The 18,145-nt window shown below is 35.2% G+C and overlaps 4 protein-coding genes across 4 annotated transcripts; 2 read left to right on the top strand and 2 right to left on the bottom strand.

The window, feature by feature from the left end:
• Positions 1-5,067: 5,067 nt before the first annotated feature.
• Positions 5,068-6,021, top strand: HELRODRAFT_125123 (hypothetical protein; the record flags this gene model as incomplete). The annotated part of the gene is made up of 4 exons (XM_009024093.1): positions 5,068-5,295; positions 5,361-5,531; positions 5,670-5,830; positions 5,922-6,021. Coding segments are annotated over 4 exons (660 nt in total), but the record flags the coding sequence as incomplete, so codon positions are not given.
• A 2,316-nt stretch (positions 6,022-8,337) lies between these two features.
• HELRODRAFT_84161 (hypothetical protein) lies at positions 8,338-10,202 on the top strand (the record flags this gene model as incomplete). The annotated part of the gene is made up of 5 exons (XM_009024008.1): positions 8,338-8,473; positions 8,643-8,749; positions 8,801-9,145; positions 9,341-9,542; positions 9,685-10,202. Coding segments are annotated over 5 exons (1,308 nt in total), but the record flags the coding sequence as incomplete, so codon positions are not given.
• Positions 10,203-14,489: 4,287 nt separating this feature from the next.
• On the bottom strand, positions 14,490-15,053 carry HELRODRAFT_84287 (hypothetical protein; the record flags this gene model as incomplete). Its single annotated transcript, XM_009024023.1, has 1 exon — positions 14,490-15,053. One exon carries the CDS (start codon positions 15,051-15,053, stop codon positions 14,490-14,492), a length of 564 nt encoding a protein of 187 aa, XP_009022271.1.
• Positions 15,054-15,706: 653 nt separating this feature from the next.
• HELRODRAFT_101539 (hypothetical protein) lies at positions 15,707-17,262 on the bottom strand (the record flags this gene model as incomplete). Its single annotated transcript, XM_009024092.1, has 4 exons — positions 15,707-15,917; positions 16,126-16,183; positions 16,847-16,941; positions 17,223-17,262. The coding sequence occupies 4 exons, from the start codon at positions 17,260-17,262 to the stop codon at positions 15,874-15,876; spliced, it is 237 nt and encodes a 78-aa protein (XP_009022340.1). The 3' UTR covers positions 15,707-15,873.
• Positions 17,263-18,145: the final 883 nt, after the last annotated feature.

The raw sequence follows: 18,145 nt of genomic DNA, 5'->3' as shown, positions 1-18,145 counted from the left end.
AATAATTCCAACACCTCTCGTCTCTGTTATAACCAGTGACAAGAAAAACTTCTATTCAACATCAGACCTAGTAAAATTGAATATTTTTGACTCTAAAGATCCAGATGTTGACGCAAGCAATAAGACAGGAATGAAATTTTCGATTTTCTGTTCATCCTCATCGACGTTTAACAACGTTAACCTGTCAGAAATGACTAAAGGAGCATTAGTTGTGGCAAATAATAGCGAGAAAAACATTCAGATATACCACTATAGAGCTGCGCCATGTTTCAGACCGGCGGCAACCATAAATATTGATGACGTATCTAAGATTTACTTCGTAGCAGACGCAATTTCGTCAAAAGACAGGGTAAATTTAACGTTAATAGTATCTAAAGATGAGAGACAGAGTAGCTCTTCTCTGCAATTTTCAATCCTGACGACCAACGCATCACTTTTGGATTCCATTGACGACTTGCTGGCTAGTAATAACACTGGCGCGGCACTGCTGGTTCTTGACGAGGTCACAAAGGGCCTCTCTAATACAGGGAACGACAGTGATGTTAGTAATTCTTAGTTTTATTGGTCCGTTTAAAATCTTTTTCTATAATTGCTAATTTAAAGAATTGTTTGAGTGAAAGAAATATAAATAAATATAAACTTTTTAAATTTGTGTGACTCGATATTTGAAATAATTTCCCACCAGGAGGCCCAGCAGCAAAGGACGAAGGTCTGTCATACATCGCCAACTAGCATTCGAAATAAACAAATTGCCATCATTATAAAAATTAATAATTATCATCTTCATTATCGTTATCGTGATTTAATATAATCTTATGTATTAATACATAATCGTCGTCGTCATCATCTACATCACCACCATTAAAATCACCATCAACAGATGAGAGGTCGAATTATAAACTGTTTGAATAAGGTGACAGACAACTTAGCTGACACCGACCAACTCGTCAAAACCGCCAAAGTATTTTCGGATGTTACGTCACAACCGGAAGAAGTGACCAGTGGTGCAAAGGTCATCTTCATCTTCACCTTCATTCTTATGTCGTGCCATTGCATATGATGATATGATGACAATTTGGGAATTTAATAATTCAACATATTTATTTTTTGAGCTTATATCACCTTTGATACCAACGGCACAAATGATGGCATTACAAAATCATAAACCAAACATTAAATAGAATTTATTTTTAATGAGGGCATAAAGAAGGTTTGAAAATTCAAAGTAAATTTTATGTATGAAAAGGCCACTGAAAATATTATTTATGAACGTGAGAAACATTAACATAAACGACACGTACCGCGTGAGAAGCATTAGCATAAACCACACTTACCACACGTGCAGTCGAACGCCGCTGAGGGCATGAACAACGCGGCCGAAAAAGCAGCCACTTTGACGAAGAATGCTACAACTGACCAAGTGAAAGACATCACAAAATGTACGGTTTTGTATGGTTGTATTTATATGTTACTCTTATGGCCTGCAAGTTATTCTCTTTACACGTTATGCTAATTTTGGTTGCAAACGATTTTGAGGAGTAGTGTTTTATGAATATTTGGCGCGCGTTCGTATGGACGGGTTTGTTAATTTTCCATGAGCGTTCATGATGAAAACTATAAGATTGGAATGCAGGCTAACTGATTAAATCATATTTGAATTTTACTTGCCACACGAACAGCCATGCTATCGACAGCCGGTCAGATCCTTCCATTCGCTCCGTCCAACAGCAGCAGTGACAACATCTCATCCGGTGATTCATCTTCAAGCAGACGCAAGAAGCGTTCCATCTTTTCCAAGAAGAAAACAGAAGATAACGCAACTCTGGCCAACCTTACTTGCTGCGAAAAATTAGATGGTCTCTGTAGTTGGATCGAAGTTGTGCCGAACATCACCACCGGAAACGATTCGAATATCGAGATCGATATATTCGATTTGAAGCTGACGAACTGGACAGACGACGATTGCGAGCACGTGTATCCGTGTGATTTGATGGAGGTGCGAGCGAGGTTCAACAAATACAACGATGACATTAGAGCGAGGGAGAATGAAGTGGTAAGTAACAAGATTTCATTTGCTGGTTGGCCGTTAGTCGATTGGCTGGTTGGTCGGTTGTTGGTGTTTGGTTGTTGGTTGATTGCCGGTTGGTTGGTTGTTGGTCGGTCGGTTGGTCGGTCGGTCAATCGGTCGTTCGGTCAATCGGTCGGTCAATCGGTCGGTCAGTCGCTCGGTCGGTCAGTCGGTTGGTTGATTGGTTGGTGAATAGTTGATTGTTGGTTGGCTGTTGCTGGTGGCTGTTGGTTACTTGGAATTGGATTTTTATGACAATGACGATGATGATGACTGTTGTGGTAATGGTTCTGTTTTGCAACATGGCGATAATATAAAGAGGCAGCGATACGATGATAAGAAATTAATTTTCAATCTCAACTTTTCCACCATCCAATCGCATAGCTTTCACCGTTATTTAATTTTAAGAAAGAAATTAATTCAAAGACATTGAAGAACTAATCCAATCGTACATTCCTAAGAGCAAGAAAACGACGATGAACGGATTGGGAGCGGTGAGCACAGTTGGAGGATTGTTGGTGGGAAGACAGCAGGAAGGAGCCAGCGTCAGTGTGAATGCTCCTGGAATGAATCTTACTGTCGCCAGTCTTAATTCATCCGCAGGTTGAGATGAATGAATGAGTGTAGGATTACCATGACGATGATGGTGATGATGATGATGAATGAAGGATTATGATGACGATGATGACGATGATTAGTGAAAGATTATGATGATGACGACGACGGTGGTAAAGAAGAAGAAGAAGAAAAAGAAGAAAAAAAAGAAGATGATAACGATGACGACGACGACGATGATGATTATTGTTACTATGACGATGATAATGTTTATGATTATGGTGATGAGGAAATAATTTATCTAATATTTAAATTTATTTATTATTAATTCTTATTTTAATACTCGTTGTGTTTGTACTGTTCAAATATTATTTTTTGTCTCTTGTAATAAAGAGTCAAATGGTGTTGGAGAACTTTCCATTCCAAAATCTGCAAACGGATGTGGTGCAATGGTTAGTTGAGTGGTTGGTTGGCTGGCTAACTGGCTGGCTGGCTAACTGGCTGGCTGGCTGGCTAACTGGCTGGCTGGCTGGTTGGTTTGTTGATTTGCTGGCTTCTTAATGCTCTTTACGTTTTTGCTGCCACTGTTTTTTAACTGTCTTATTCAATCTCATTCTAGTAAAAATAGCCCCCATTAATGTATTTGTTATTTATTCTTAAGCTAGCCATCGCAAAATATATTTTACTCGCACATTCTTAGATTGCATAGTTGTATACAAACCTTTAACTACAAACAAACATATAAATATACAAACAAACAAACAAACTCAAACAAACAAACTCAAACATAAACAAACATACAAAAACAGACACTGGACTCAGGGAATCCATTCACTTTTGGAGACGATTCATCATCTGGCGTATCTGGAAACGTGAAAACCATCCTGCTGACGACCTGCGATGGAAAGCCGATGACCATGGAAAACACTTCGGAGCCATTTGTGTTCTGGATAGATGGTGAGTGAAATTGGAAATTTAACTCGGTGGAAAAGCGTGTCTTGTTGATATGTTTCCATCGGCTGATAACTTCTCGCAAATTTGTATGTTGGTAATTATAAAACGGAATACTCCAATTGTTTTGCTAAGAGATGGGAATGAAATAAATGTATAAAAACCTAACGTTTGGGTTTAAGAGTTTTAAGAATATGTGAATTTCTTTATTAAAATAAAATTTAGAAGAAGGAAATAAAAATACTTGAAACATTGAAATGTTCTTGCAAAAACTAATTCATAATAGCAAAACTATTAGATAATCAGCACATTCAAAAACGTTACCATTATTAAACTTATGATTAGAATTTTCCGAAACCTTTAAAAAAGTGTTCTAATTTTTCATTAGAATCAAGTCAGTAGTGCACTCAATCGTCAGCATGCAATGAAATTAAACTTTTCAATAGGCGCGCCAAAAGAGCCAACCCCGAACAGGCAATCCTACCAATTCATCCCAACCCGGCCAACAGTCAACTGCCACAAAGTGCAGATACCCGATAACGACACTGCCATTTTTGCCGTGTTGGAGCCGGTTGAAGATGTTGTTTATGACGTCTACATAAAATACAACGACTACCCTAATCAGACGTTTTTTGATTGGAATGCTTCCGTCCCCAACGTAAGCGCATCTGGCGAGAAAAGATACGCCATCCATCCACCACAAAATGTCACCAAAGTGAATGGAACGTACTGGATTGGTGTGGCCATAAAAGGTTGATACGGTTTTATTTTTAGTTTTTTTTATTGCTAATTATCAACATTTATTTTGACTTTATTTTAAAAAATATTGGCGTTTCTAAATAAATTATTTTTTGGACTGTTGGCAAAAATCATCATTGAGTTAAAATGAAAATTTTAACCTGACAACCGTGCGAAACATTCATTTTCATTGCTCTTGAAGTAAATAAACTCAGTAATTTGATCATTTTATTCTTTAAATAAATTTCATTTTTCTCATCAAATACTCTCAGCCAATGAAAGTAGCGACAGCATGATGAACGTCTCCTACAACTTTTACGCATACTCGGCCGCCTGCAAGTACTGGAATGAAAATACTTCAAGCTGGGATACTGCTGGATGCTCCGTTAATACCTTTTCTTCTCATGAATTAAATAATTATGATAAAAGTTATCAATAATAATATTATCATTATTAATGATTTTGAGGAACTTTTGTCATGAATTTTTATCTAATGCGAATAACTTGACAGCATTGTTGAATGATTTATGTTATTTTTAAATAATTTGCGACGCGATGGTGTAGTGGCTAAGGTGCCTGGCAATTGTTGATGCAGTGTCCGGGTTTGAATGCAAAAAGATCCCCACCTATCACATGCAAAAGTGTGTGATGCGTTGATTTACGTGTATTTATGCACCGTGTGTTTGTTGTAATAATGATAATTCGCCTCAGTCGCTTGCCATGACGCTATATAAAATGAAATTATTATCATTTAGGTCGGGTCAGACACGACGGCTCTGAAGACGCAGTGCATGTGCAACCACCTGACCTCATTCGGTGGCAACTTCTTCGTGGCACCCAACACCATCAATTTCGCCACAGTCTTCACTCTAGATAATTTCCTAGGAAGCCTTCCTGTTTTCTCGACCATCATCGTCATCTTCATAATCTACATTTTGATTCTGGTATGGGCTAGGCACATGGATAAAGCTGACGTTGCTAGGGTAAATTTGTTTATTCATTTTATAAAATAAATTTAATAATAATAATAATTTCAAAATATCAAAAGTGGGGCTCAATACCCTTGGAAGACAACCTGCCGACGGAGACATACTACTACCAAATGACCGTATACACGGGCATGCGTAAGAATGCTGGCACCGCTTCCAAACCAAGTTTCATACTTTCTGGCGATGAGGCCGACACTGGAGTGCGTCATCTGACGGACGGAAAGAGAAAGGTTTTGTTGTTGTGTTATTGGATGACTTCTGTAGAAAAGAATTGCTTGAATGGTTATTTTCAAATCTAAAATTAATTTCTTTTTGTTATGATTGTATTACGACTGCTAGAAAATATCAACCCATTCCAACAATGGCAGGAAATCTCGACAGGCAGTATCAACAATTACGTTCTGAGCGTTGAGAAGTGTCTGGGTCCTCTAACTTTTCTGCGAATTTGGCACGACAACTCAGGGAAGGGGTCGAAGAAAGGATGGTTTCTCGATCAGATTGAGTTCACCGACGTTCAAACAGGCGAACGGTCAATACAGTTATTTGAATCTTTGACCAATTATGTCATAAATTATAAACATTTTTCACTTCTTTTAATTTTACTTACGTTTGAATTTCAGATTTTTCTTCGTTTGTGCACAATGGATGGCAGTAGAAGAAGGAGATGGACAGATAGAGAGAGTCGTTCCGGTGGCCGGCAAAGATGATATGACCCAGTTCGGCCAGTTGTTCTCGCACAGCATCCGCAAGAAATTTAGCAATGACCACATTTGGTTCTCAGTTTTCAGCAGACCAACGAGAAGTTCCTTTACTCGCGTTCGACGTGTCTCCTGCTGCTTCTCTCTCCTCTTCCTGACTATGATTGTCAACTGCATGTTCTTCAAGTCGGTCGATCCAGACCATGCAACTGGCGTACACATTGGACCCATCGAAATAACCTTACAACAAATTATGATTTCCGTTCAAAGCACTTTAATCATCATACTACCCAGTATGGCTATTATTACGATTTTCAAAAAAACACGGCCAAAAGAAAACGCTGTGGAACAAAACGGGGTTTATAACTTTTCAAATAATTTTTACTTCTTACTTAAAAAATCACAAGATTTTGATTTCTTAAAATGGAAACGACAGAGAACAGGTTGGAAGAGTTTGGACAAGCAGTCGTCATTGTGGAAGGAATCCGAAAAAACGAGAAAGCAGAAATTGCGCGATACGATCCAGAGCATTGCTTCTTTCTATAAGAAACCGAAAGCCAAGGGTTAAACAAATTGTCATCAGCCATGGTCATATTTTTATGAATTACTGTGTGCTTCTTTCAAAAGCACAGCTATTTATGAATTGGTCTTATTTTTGTTTATAATTTTTTGTTTGCCTTAACAAAAAGTTAACAACCTGAAAACAATTTTCATAGAAAACCCAGAGAAGGCAACAAATGCAGGGTTGAAGAAAAAGAAGCCATTTATGTTTCCATGGTGGACAATCTACATCGCTTGGTCTTGTAAGTTCTCATCATTTTTATCATAATTTTTGTTGTTTTTGTCATCCTGATCATTATCTCTATCAAACTCTCACGTTTTAAAACGACCAATGTAATCTGCACTCATCCACTTCTTCAATTAACTAATCGTTTTTGTGTGAAATTGTTTGATCTAATCACAATTTTGCACTCCTACCTCATTCCACTCACTCCTACCTTTCTCCTAACTCATTCATACTTCACTCCACTCACTCCTACCTCACTCCACTCACTCTTACCTCACTCCACTCACTCCAGTGGTTTTCTTCTCGATTGTGGCACCAGCATTCTTCACCATCCTCTACAGCATGCAATGGGGCAGAGAGAAATCGTTGGACTGGCTCAAAACGTTCTTCCTTTCGTTCTTTCAAAATGTTATCATCATTCAACCTGTCAAGGTCGGTAGGTGTGTTGGTTAAAACAAATTTGTAATATATCATGAAGTTAAATTTTGTTGTTTAGTGTTGTTTCCTTGCGTTTCGTCGTTTGTTTTTTTTTGCAAAAAATTGTTTGTTGGATAATGTTAAAGTTTTTTATGTTAATGTAATACGTAAATTTTAAGGTCATTTACAATTTGTTCCATGTTATATTTATGGGAAAATTTAATAAATTCATTTTTTAGGTACTACTCTTGACGGCATTCATTTCATGCATTCTTAAAAAACCTGATATAGAGGAAGAAGAAGGAATGGATGAAAACATCTTGAAGGCAGACGAAGAGTTGGATTGTGAGATGTCAAAAAAGAACATTCAAGGTGAATTTTTAGCGGTATGCATCATAGCAGAATAAAAAAATTAAGTTAATGAGGTGTTATAGTTCAATTTTCAAAGTGACGAGTCTTAAGTTTCAGGATGTTGTTTAAATGCAGAAAGATTCATTCCAATTTTAATTCTGAAAAATGCCTTTAAAACATTGCGCTATATTAATTAGAACGTTTGAATCAATACGATAAATTGAATTGCTTCAAAACATTGGATTGAATAAATTGACAAAAAATTGCTACCATCTACAAATATATGTTTGATAATTTCATGCAACAGAGATCACGAGGCAGAGGAATCAGACGCTGGCGTCTGCGGGTCTCCTGGACACTTCCAAACTAAAGGAATTGAGAGAGCAGAGATTGAAAGAGATTCAAATTGAGTCTATTTTGAAAGAATGCATCATCTACATTTTTTTCATTCTCGTTCTCTATTTCATCTCCTACCAAGATAAAGACAGCCGATCGTTCAATTACGTTCAAAATATACAAAACCAATTCTTTAAATCAGGAGGGAAATCTTCATTTTCTAATGTTATTGATTTACTTTTAAAAATCTATTTTAAAATTTTAATAATACAATTTGTATTGTCTGAATTTGAATTTATACCGTCTAAACGGCTACAACAACAACATGATTCATTAACAGACAACATCGTGTACAAATGTCCAAGTCTTAACTCACAAGTACCCCCAAAAAATACCCAAATACAGATCGATACGTACGACAAAGTTTACGCGTGGGTGAACGACACCCTCATGAAACAGCTGTACACGCAAGGATGGTACAACAGCTGGCCTACTAAAAATTGGCGGGAATCTCTGCAGACGAGTGATCACGTGTCTATTAGGTTGGGTGTGGCCAGACTCAGACAATTGAGAATTAAAGAAAGTTAGTTATTGCCACCGGCTTAATGTGTGCAAAACATCAGTTTGACTTTGTTAAAAGAAGCGGTTTTTTTACAGTTTTAAATTAAATATTATATATTTAGTAATTTTATTTGCGATTTGAAATAATTTTCTGTTCAACAATGTTTTTCCATGATTCTTCAATTTTTTAGACACCTGTCGAATAGAGAAGCAGTTTCAAAAGCTGATAAGACACTGCAGAACTGATTACAACTGGTTGGACGACGATGCTGCCTCTTACGATACTGGCTGGTCTTCAGTCATGACGAAAGAAAGAACGAAAGCAGCGAAGAAATTCGACAAGGGCAAGCACAATCCCTGGTTATATAGAGATTCGACAGAGCTGAAAAGCGCTCCGTACGTGGGACAGGTTAACACCTACAAAGGCGGAGGCTATGTTTTTAATTTCTATTGCAATCCGCAAAAATCTTTAAGGAAATTGGCCGATTTGCAGTCAAATAACTGGCTTGATGTCAAAACAAGAGCCCTCCTTGTAGAATTCACCGTTTACAATGGCAATGCCAACCTCTTTGGTTCAGTTATCATGTTGTTAGAATTTTTGTCAAACGGTATGCCTGTTGTTTCACAGGAAGTTAAAGTTTTCAAAATTTCCAGTTATGTCGGTGCTTTTGGAATCATCGTTGCTATCTTTCAGGTTTGCTTTAGTTCAATTTTCTAGTCGTTATTTTAAAACCAGTGTTTGAATATTGTATAATGTTAACGAAAGTGCCGCAAACCAAAATATCGTGTTTTATTTTACATGATCGTGCCTGCAGTTGGGATTATTGTTTTGAAAACAAAAATAACTTTCATTGACTTTTATGAAATCTGTATTTCATTTTGTTTCAAGGTAATCTACGTGGGGTTTGTCATCTACTTCCTGGTGCATATAATAAATTTGATGCGGAAGCAGAAACGTGAGTACTTCAGAAGCTTCTGGAACTGGCTGGAACTTCTGACCGCCATCATGTCCATCGTCACCATCGCCATGTACGGAATGAAGATGATTTTTGGGAGCACAGCCATGGATGTGCTCAAGGAAACAGGCTCAGGTGGGCTACAAAATTGTTTCGTCAACATTTTCTATCTGTTTTTTATTCATCATTCAAAATACTTTAAACAATTCGTTTAAACAGTCAAAATAATAGTAGTCTCGACCTCAGGTAAATAGCTGAATTAAAAAAAACTGCACAGGTGACTACGTGAACTTCGTGACAATTGGACTCTGGGCGGAAACATACGGCATAGTTCTTGCAATTGTTGTCTTTCTGGCCACTTTAAAATTTATTAACATGTTGAAGTTCAACAGACGTCTGTCTATGTTGACTGAAACTATAAAGTTTTCAGTGAAAGACATGAAAACTTTCGTGATCACCTTTTTCATTTATTTATTGGCATTCGGACAGCTTGGCTATCTTCTGTTCAGCTCTAAACTGGTCACCTATAAAAGTTTCTCCTCAGTCATTGAAACTCTATTCCAATTCTTTATTGGGAGTTTCACTTTTAGCGACTACCCAACCGCCCAGCCCATCCTCGGCCCAATCTTCTTCTTTCTGTTCGTATGGGTCATCATATACGGCATGCAGTCCATGTTCCTGGTTATCATCGTCGAGGCCTTCCAGGCGGTCAGAAAAGAGAACCAGTTCAAAAGGAATGATTACGAAGTTGGAGAATACATGATCGGGAAAGTTAAGGGTCTCTTCGGCCAATAAGTTTTTCTTTATTATCAATTGCTATAGGCAACTTACTGTACATATTTAATGACGTAGGTGTGTGAGTGTGTGTATGTGTGTGTGTGTGTGTGTGCGTGTGTGTGTGTGTATTAGTTTGTTTACCATAGTAATTACGAGCTGGCATTGTTTAGTTTAGAGATTATAAGATAAATGCGATTGATGACGATTGATCACAAATTTGCAACAAGTTCACTTAAAACACTCCTCACACATGTTAAATTGTATTTCATTCTATTCCTGAAATTATATTATTAACACAATTTATTAAGATTAATTATTCTATAATTTCAATGCATTATTAATTATTTTAATGCATTATTAATTATTCTATAATTTTATGCATTATTAGACATTTCGAAAATTTTGTGATAAACTATCTGTGATTCAACTTTTATTTGGACCTGCATATGTTTTTTTCTGAGTTTTCTAAACTATATATAAATAATTATTTATTTATTTATTTGTTTATTTATTAACTTCATATTATTTGCATATAATGTGTCATACATAACGCAGTTTTATAAAAGTTTAAAGAAAAAACACTAAAATAATATTTATTTGTTATTTATTTATTATTTCATTTATATTTATTTATTTATTATTAAATCACTGTAGAAGAAATGCATGCAGGTTAACTCATGTTACTGCGCCTATGTTAAACGCACGAAACCACATGTACTTGCATACACACACACACACACACACACACACACACACACACACACACACACACACACACACACACATATATATATATATATATATATATATATATATATACATATATATACATATATATACAAGTAGTGCATTTAACTAATATATGTACATAATTGTGATTTTATACCTTTTAAACTCAACACAGTTCATGTTTGATCGATTTTAAAAAGTTTCAATGAAAATGATTTAACAGCGCAATAAGGTGATGATGGGTGCGGTGAATTTATAATGACATACTATCTTAATCATTTAGTTATTAGTAGTTATGATTCACTAAATTTGAAACAATTTAAAGAGCATGCAATTTGAACAATCATTTTCTTCAATTTATTGTTTGGAAAAAATTCAGAGAAACTGTAAGAACAAAATTGAAGCCATTTTATTTGCCAGGAGCAGCAAGAACCGAGTCGATACCAGCCATCGCTACGTAAGCCTTCAGCTGGTCCGGCAATTTCATTTTTCCGATTTTATCGAGTGGATATTGACCGAGACATTCTCTTATTTTTCCTCTTGCTAATTCTTTGAGATTTCGCGGTTTCGATAGAATTTTCGAGAAAAAATTAGCGTACTGGTAGACCATTCTTTCGGTCATCTTCATATCTCGAACGTAACTGGTCCTGAATATGATGTCCTTCAAAGTGCTGAGTTCCTGGTAAGGCAGTCGGTATGTTGCCAGTATTAGGATTGTTATCATTTTCATGTTGTCGTTTTGGAAGGCAACAAATAACGGCTCCAGTTCCAAGTGTGGGTGGGGATCTTTGTATTGCAGGCAGCAGAACCCTTCGTGTATCGGGTGGTTGTGTATTTAAAAGTCATTCAAATTAAATACGCAGCTGTTGATGATAACTAAGTGAAAACAAAATGAATGGGTGAATGAATAACTGAACGGACGATTGGGTAAATAAATAAGTAGAAATTGAACGAATGATGGAATGTCAAAGAAACTTCTTCCTGACCAACCATGTTTCCGAAGCGAGTGGTGAATGGATGGACTGGCTCCGTTCTTGATGAGCAACACTGCAATTTCCAACGAGTTGTACTCTGCTGACATGTACAATGCCGATTTGCACAAATCATTCAACTGCAAATCGAATACTTTATCTGAATTTTTATCAACTGTTTTCTTATATTTTTACGTATTAACAATTATTAAGTCAGTTAATATCTATAAGTTTATTTTCAATTATCAACAAACAATTAAACCTATAGATTGTTATTTAAATTCTGCTAAGAAACTGTCGAGACGTGTGAGGTTATAGAAATTCAAAAACCCACCCACCTTATTCAAATTGCACTTATGCTGGATGAGTTTTTTGACGATGCTGACGTTCTTGTTCCTCACGGCAACATGTAGCGGTGTGCAGTGGTAGCCCAGGTTGATGTCCGTGTTCGCATTCTCTAGCAGGAGGTCCACAATCTTCTCCTCGCTCGAATCACATGCAGCCCACAATGGAGATGTGCAAGAATTATTTACAACATTCACGTCACATCCTGTTTGGCGTTGAACAGTTTTAACGTCGTACGAACTTGGCAGATAAAAACATAGTTATACAGTTTACGCATTTCAATTGCTTTATTTTAAATTTTGCCAACGTTTAATGAATTGTTAAGGTTGCAAACACATTAATGTGATCAATTTTGAACGTTAATTCCATATAACAACTCAACAATAAATTAAAATTTATCGAAACTAAAAAATTTTATATAAATAAAAAAATGAAAATAGACATAGTTAGTTAGTACCAGCTAGAATGAGTTTCTCGGAAGCGGCTGTATAACGTTTCATGATGGATAGGAGGAGTGGGCTTTCATGGTTCTTCTTCTCGCATATGTTCAAGTCACAACCACTTCTTATCAAATGTTTTATGATCTTAAAGGGCGTCGGATGATTTATTTAAAACTTTATTGTAACGTATTTTTAATATATCGGTTATTTCTGAAAAAATTTTAAAATGAATTATCCAGAGAAAAACGAGCAGTAGGTAAGGAAACACGGACCTCGATGTCTGACTTGTGGCTAATGGCGAGGTAGAGCGCACACTCGTTTTGCTTGTTCACTGCATCCACTGATTGAAAAAATTTTGCGTTGCAAATATAATTTGTTAAAAATATGAAAATATCAATTCATTACAAAAAATTATTAATCGAAGAAGTTTTGTATAAATCCAAATCAATCAATCAAATCAATTAGTTGGTTTAGAATTGAAATAGTCAACAAAAATATTTTGTTAATACAATTTTTAATATTGAATATAACCTTTCTCGATAAACATGTCCGTAAGTGGCAAGGAGTTGCCGACGACGGCAGCGTGCAGCATGGTGTCGCCGCTGTTTGTTACGTAATGTATATCTGCTCCATTGTCAATCAGCTTCTGTGCCATCTCTGGTTGAAGAAAAAACAGTTTTTTCTATATTGAAAATAATTTTTCAGACCCTAATAAATTACAAATTCAAAACTAATTTGGTTGGAGGTTGGCAAAAAAATGTTGTAGAGGGGTTTAAATTGAATGATTCTAAACTGGTCCACAATTTTTCAGTCATGCCGTACTTTAAATACTTATTTAATAGTTCAAATGCTAAAATTTTAAATGTAAGAAAGAATATTGTATATATATATACATGCATCAGCGCTTATAAACTCAAATCCTAACCAAAACACGCAGAAAAAGAGAGAAACAAAAATGATTTACTGATACCTCTTTACCTAGTTCTCCTTTCAGACTGGCCTGATAAAGCGGAGTGCATCCTAGTTGGTCTGGTACATTAACATGAGCACCACTTTTCATGAGGAGTTCGAACAGTTTCAACTGGTTGCTTCTTTGACTATACACGTTTGAAGCTGTCCATTTATGTGATACAATTAGTATAAATAATTCCAATCCTATTAAAGTAGAAGATAATACCTATACTTACCTTGCGATATACATTTGTGAAGAGCAGTTTGTTTGAGGTCAAAGTTTGTTGTGTTGACCTCACAACCTGACTTGATAAGTTCACTGATGATGTCGAGATGAACGTTCTTTACCGCTTCTGTAAGCGTGCGATGTAATGCGTTTGCTATAGTTCAATTTTTGAGCGTTTGTTTTTACGTCTTGAAATAGTTTTAAGATGTAGCAGAAGCTGAAATTGTTTGTTGATAATATTATTGCTACGAATATTTGCATTAAAAATAATAATGATGCCATGCTATCTCATATATTTTATTATCATTCGTTCATGCAAAACAACATTAGACAGTCAGCAGGTACGCACCAACAGTCCCTATCAACCAACAGTCCGTATTTACCTGAGAACGGAGTTGATCCCTTCGAATCTGGCTTATCGACCAGAGCGTTTGCGTTCAACAAAATTTTTAATATTTCTAAATTGTTTTGTTTCGCTGCATGGAAGAGTGCCGTGCTGCCGTATCTGTCTCTGGCATCTACGTCGCAACCTGAATGTTTGTTTGTTTGTTTATGGCAGTGATGAAGAAATATTTATTCTATTCTGTTTTGTTGATAGGATCGTTTATTTTCAATACGTTTCTTACTCCTACATCCAAATGCATCAACGAAAATAAGATAAAATGAATGACGAACCAGCTTCGAGAAGCACTTTCACTACTTCCACTTGGTTCGACTCAACTGCGCATATCAGCGGAGTTCTCTTCTCAGCATCCGTCCACTCCAAATCCGTTCCTGCCTTTACCAATATTTTTACGACATCACAAAACCCATTTGCAACAGCTTTGAACAGCGCTGTCTGCCCTTTAGTGTCACATCGATTCAAGTAGTGGCAATGTTTCACGAGTATTCGCAAGATTTCCAACAAGCCGAGGGATGAAGCTTTGTGGATTGCTGTTTCGTTCAAATCATTTCCCAAGTCGGGATCCGCTCCGTATTTTAATAAAAGTTCAATCATTTCCGGACTATGATTTTCAGAAACAGCTTTTATAAGTAACGTATCGCCAGTTGCGTTGTTTAGGTGTTTGTTCAGGTCACAACCTGTTTTAAAAACTGCCTCACAAATTGCTCTGTCGTTGGTTTCCATGGCGAGCTCCGATGAAAGTTTGCTGTTGCAGACGTAATCAACATCGAAGTACTCGCTCAAGATGTTTACTACTTCAGGCATGTTGCGATCGATGATTGCTTGTTGGAGGCGCCTGATAGATTTGCGAGTATTTTGACAGATTTTGGAATTCATTGTTAACAAAACTTAAACTTTGCGAATTAATAAACATTTAATTAACATTTTGAGCCTAGAAAAAATACTATGAATGATAACAACAATTTTAATTTAATTGATTCTATTATAGCAAAAACGGACTGATAAAAGACCAGTGTTAACAGCAGTTCAGTGTTACTTTTGAAAATTTTTTATTGCGCCTTGAGGGATATATAACACAAGAAACACTGCGCTCGTGTTTACATAATTAACATACTGCCCTGTTGTTCTCACTACTTCCTCGGAAGCAGGTGAAGAGGAGGAAGACAACGACGACGATGCTTTTCCTAATATAAACCTCTTCTTATCTCCTCATCTTACCGTCTACACATGATGCCGATCCTATAAATAGAATCGAGCGATTAATTTCTTATCGCAAACACAAGCGGTATTTCCCACTTTATTTAGTTTTTTCATTTTATATTTTAATCTTTATGATCTATTTTGTTCGAATCATCGCTTAAGAGCAACGCATTTCAGAGCAGTCGCACGAGTGGCGATTCTGCTACATCAAACGTGATTAAAATAATTCTAACACGGATCAAACATTAAAAATCGTTTTTAATTCTTCAGTTTATTTATTTATCACCGACAATAGCAAAATCAATATTCAAGGATATAAAAATATATTAAATAATTTTAGAAGCAGGTAAAATTTTATTAAATTATTTTAAAAAGTTAAGAAATTCGACGAAAATTATAAAACTAAAAATGAAAAACTTATAAATTAATTTCTGAAGGTGTGACTCTCCGTTCCACCATGGCCGAATCCTGAATTAAATAAATGCACATAAAAACCACATGCATTGCAATAACACAACCCTTACAACTACTTAAAATGTAACAATTCTTGCTATTTAATTCAAAAAAATTTATTAAAATAAATCGAAATTAATTTAGACAAAAAGGTGAAAACTGGTTATCTCGCTTCGTTTACTTATGTGTAATTTGGATTTAATTAAACCATCCATCAAAATACCTTTGGGACCAAAGAGAGCAGCGTAGCATGGAACGTTACAGTAGGGCTGATCATCACGCTGATTGGTTATTACGTTGTACATTGTTATTTACATTGCGGTAAATCATTCTTATTATGTTCACATTAATATCCCAAGATCAATTTTGACATATAAGTAAAGATAGATCAATATATCTTGGAATGCAACTTGGAAAGTTATTTATGCCTAGGAGCGTATCCAATCAAACTACACGAAACATAAAACCGCGTCCAATCGTAATTATATATGTATGCCTGTAACTTTAGGCCAGTGGAGGTCAAACGCACGGATCTTATAAATGGAAAACAAACTTTTAAAAATGTGCAAATGAGATGTGGACGTAAATAAAAAAATTAATGCAAATAAAGAACCAACCTATACAAACAACAAGCCAAAGGATAGCAAAATACTATTTAAGTAATAGAACAAAACATAGAACAAAATATAAACCATGCAAAATATTTCCAATACCTATTATACGGCAAACAAGGAAACACAAATTACAAAACATAGACAAGATGCAAACAACACAACGTAAACAAACAACACAACGTAAACAAACAACACAACGTAAACAAACAACACAACGTAAACAAACAACACAACGTAAACAAACACAACACAGCATAAACAACACAACACAACATAAACAACACAACATAACAAACAAGTTGATGACACAAAAACAGTTTCTTCCCATACTTCGGCGTGTTGGCCAGGAGTGAGAGTCTTGTTGCATTTGGCACACCTCAAACATCCAGAGTGCCAATCTTTACCCAACGACGTCTTCCTTTCAGCTGTTTGTCAGTCAACATATGAAATAAATTACAATCGACAAATCATTAATAAATATCTCTACTACATTAACTAAATTGTTTTAAATTATTCCTGATGACATTAATCTAAAAACAGAAGCAAATGACTTTTTTAGTTAATTATTAATTATTCACACACATCTAGTTAAAAACATGTTTGTAAATAAGCATGTGAGTATTTCGTGTTTTTTTAATAAAATATAGTTGTGTATGTATGCGGTTCAACGGTAAACATGAAATGTTAAAATGTTAAATTGACCGACCGAAGTAAACCTCCTTTTGGCATTTAGGACACTTGGGCATTTTTATCTCCAAGAAATTTTTTCAAGTGTGATCAGGAAAAACGTTATTTAACCCAACCCGCGAACTCTCAAGTTGATTCAAATTCAAATTAGAATCAGCTTTGAAGAAATGATCGCTTTAATACAGCAAACAGGATCTGATACAGGTGCGGAAAAAGAGTTGTGACAAATTGGAAAAAATTTCAATGTACGTTGCATGAATTGCATTCATTAAATTTATTCACATTATTTTGAATGTTCGAATAAGTACATAAATGAAAAATTGCTTAGAAAATATAATTTAACATTAGACGCCATTATAATGAATAATGTAACACAAATTCGCGTCTTCATCTTTTCAAAAAATAAAATTAACCTGCAGAACTTTCTGCCTGACTCTTGCATGAAATATTTTAAATAGTGGGCTGGCACAAAATAATAATATTATAATATTATCATAATGAATGACGCACATTCGAATTCTCAATGCTACTTCTGTTCAGTTGAACGTGTTCTTTGTTTTTAGCGAAAGGATGAATAGTAACTGTTGTGTGTATATAAGCATATGTTATACACTCATCTAAGAGCACATTCTACAGAATTTGTCGGCCCACATGTGCAAACCAAATGTGTGTGTGTATATATATATATATATATATATATATATATATATATATATATATATATATATATATATATACAAAAATATATATATATATATATATATATATATATATATATATATATATATATATATATATATATATATATATATATATATATATATATATATATATATATATATATATATATATATATATATATATATATATATATATATATATATATATATATATATATATATATATATATATATATATATATATATATATATATATATATAT

The sequence above is a fragment of the Helobdella robusta genome, assembly GCF_000326865.2.
Source record: "Helobdella robusta unplaced genomic scaffold HELROscaffold_39, whole genome shotgun sequence".
Taxonomy (NCBI): domain Eukaryota; kingdom Metazoa; phylum Annelida; class Clitellata; order Rhynchobdellida; family Glossiphoniidae; genus Helobdella; species Helobdella robusta.
Note: the sequence above shows the minus strand (reverse complement) of the source record. Positions and strands in the feature narration are given on the sequence as shown.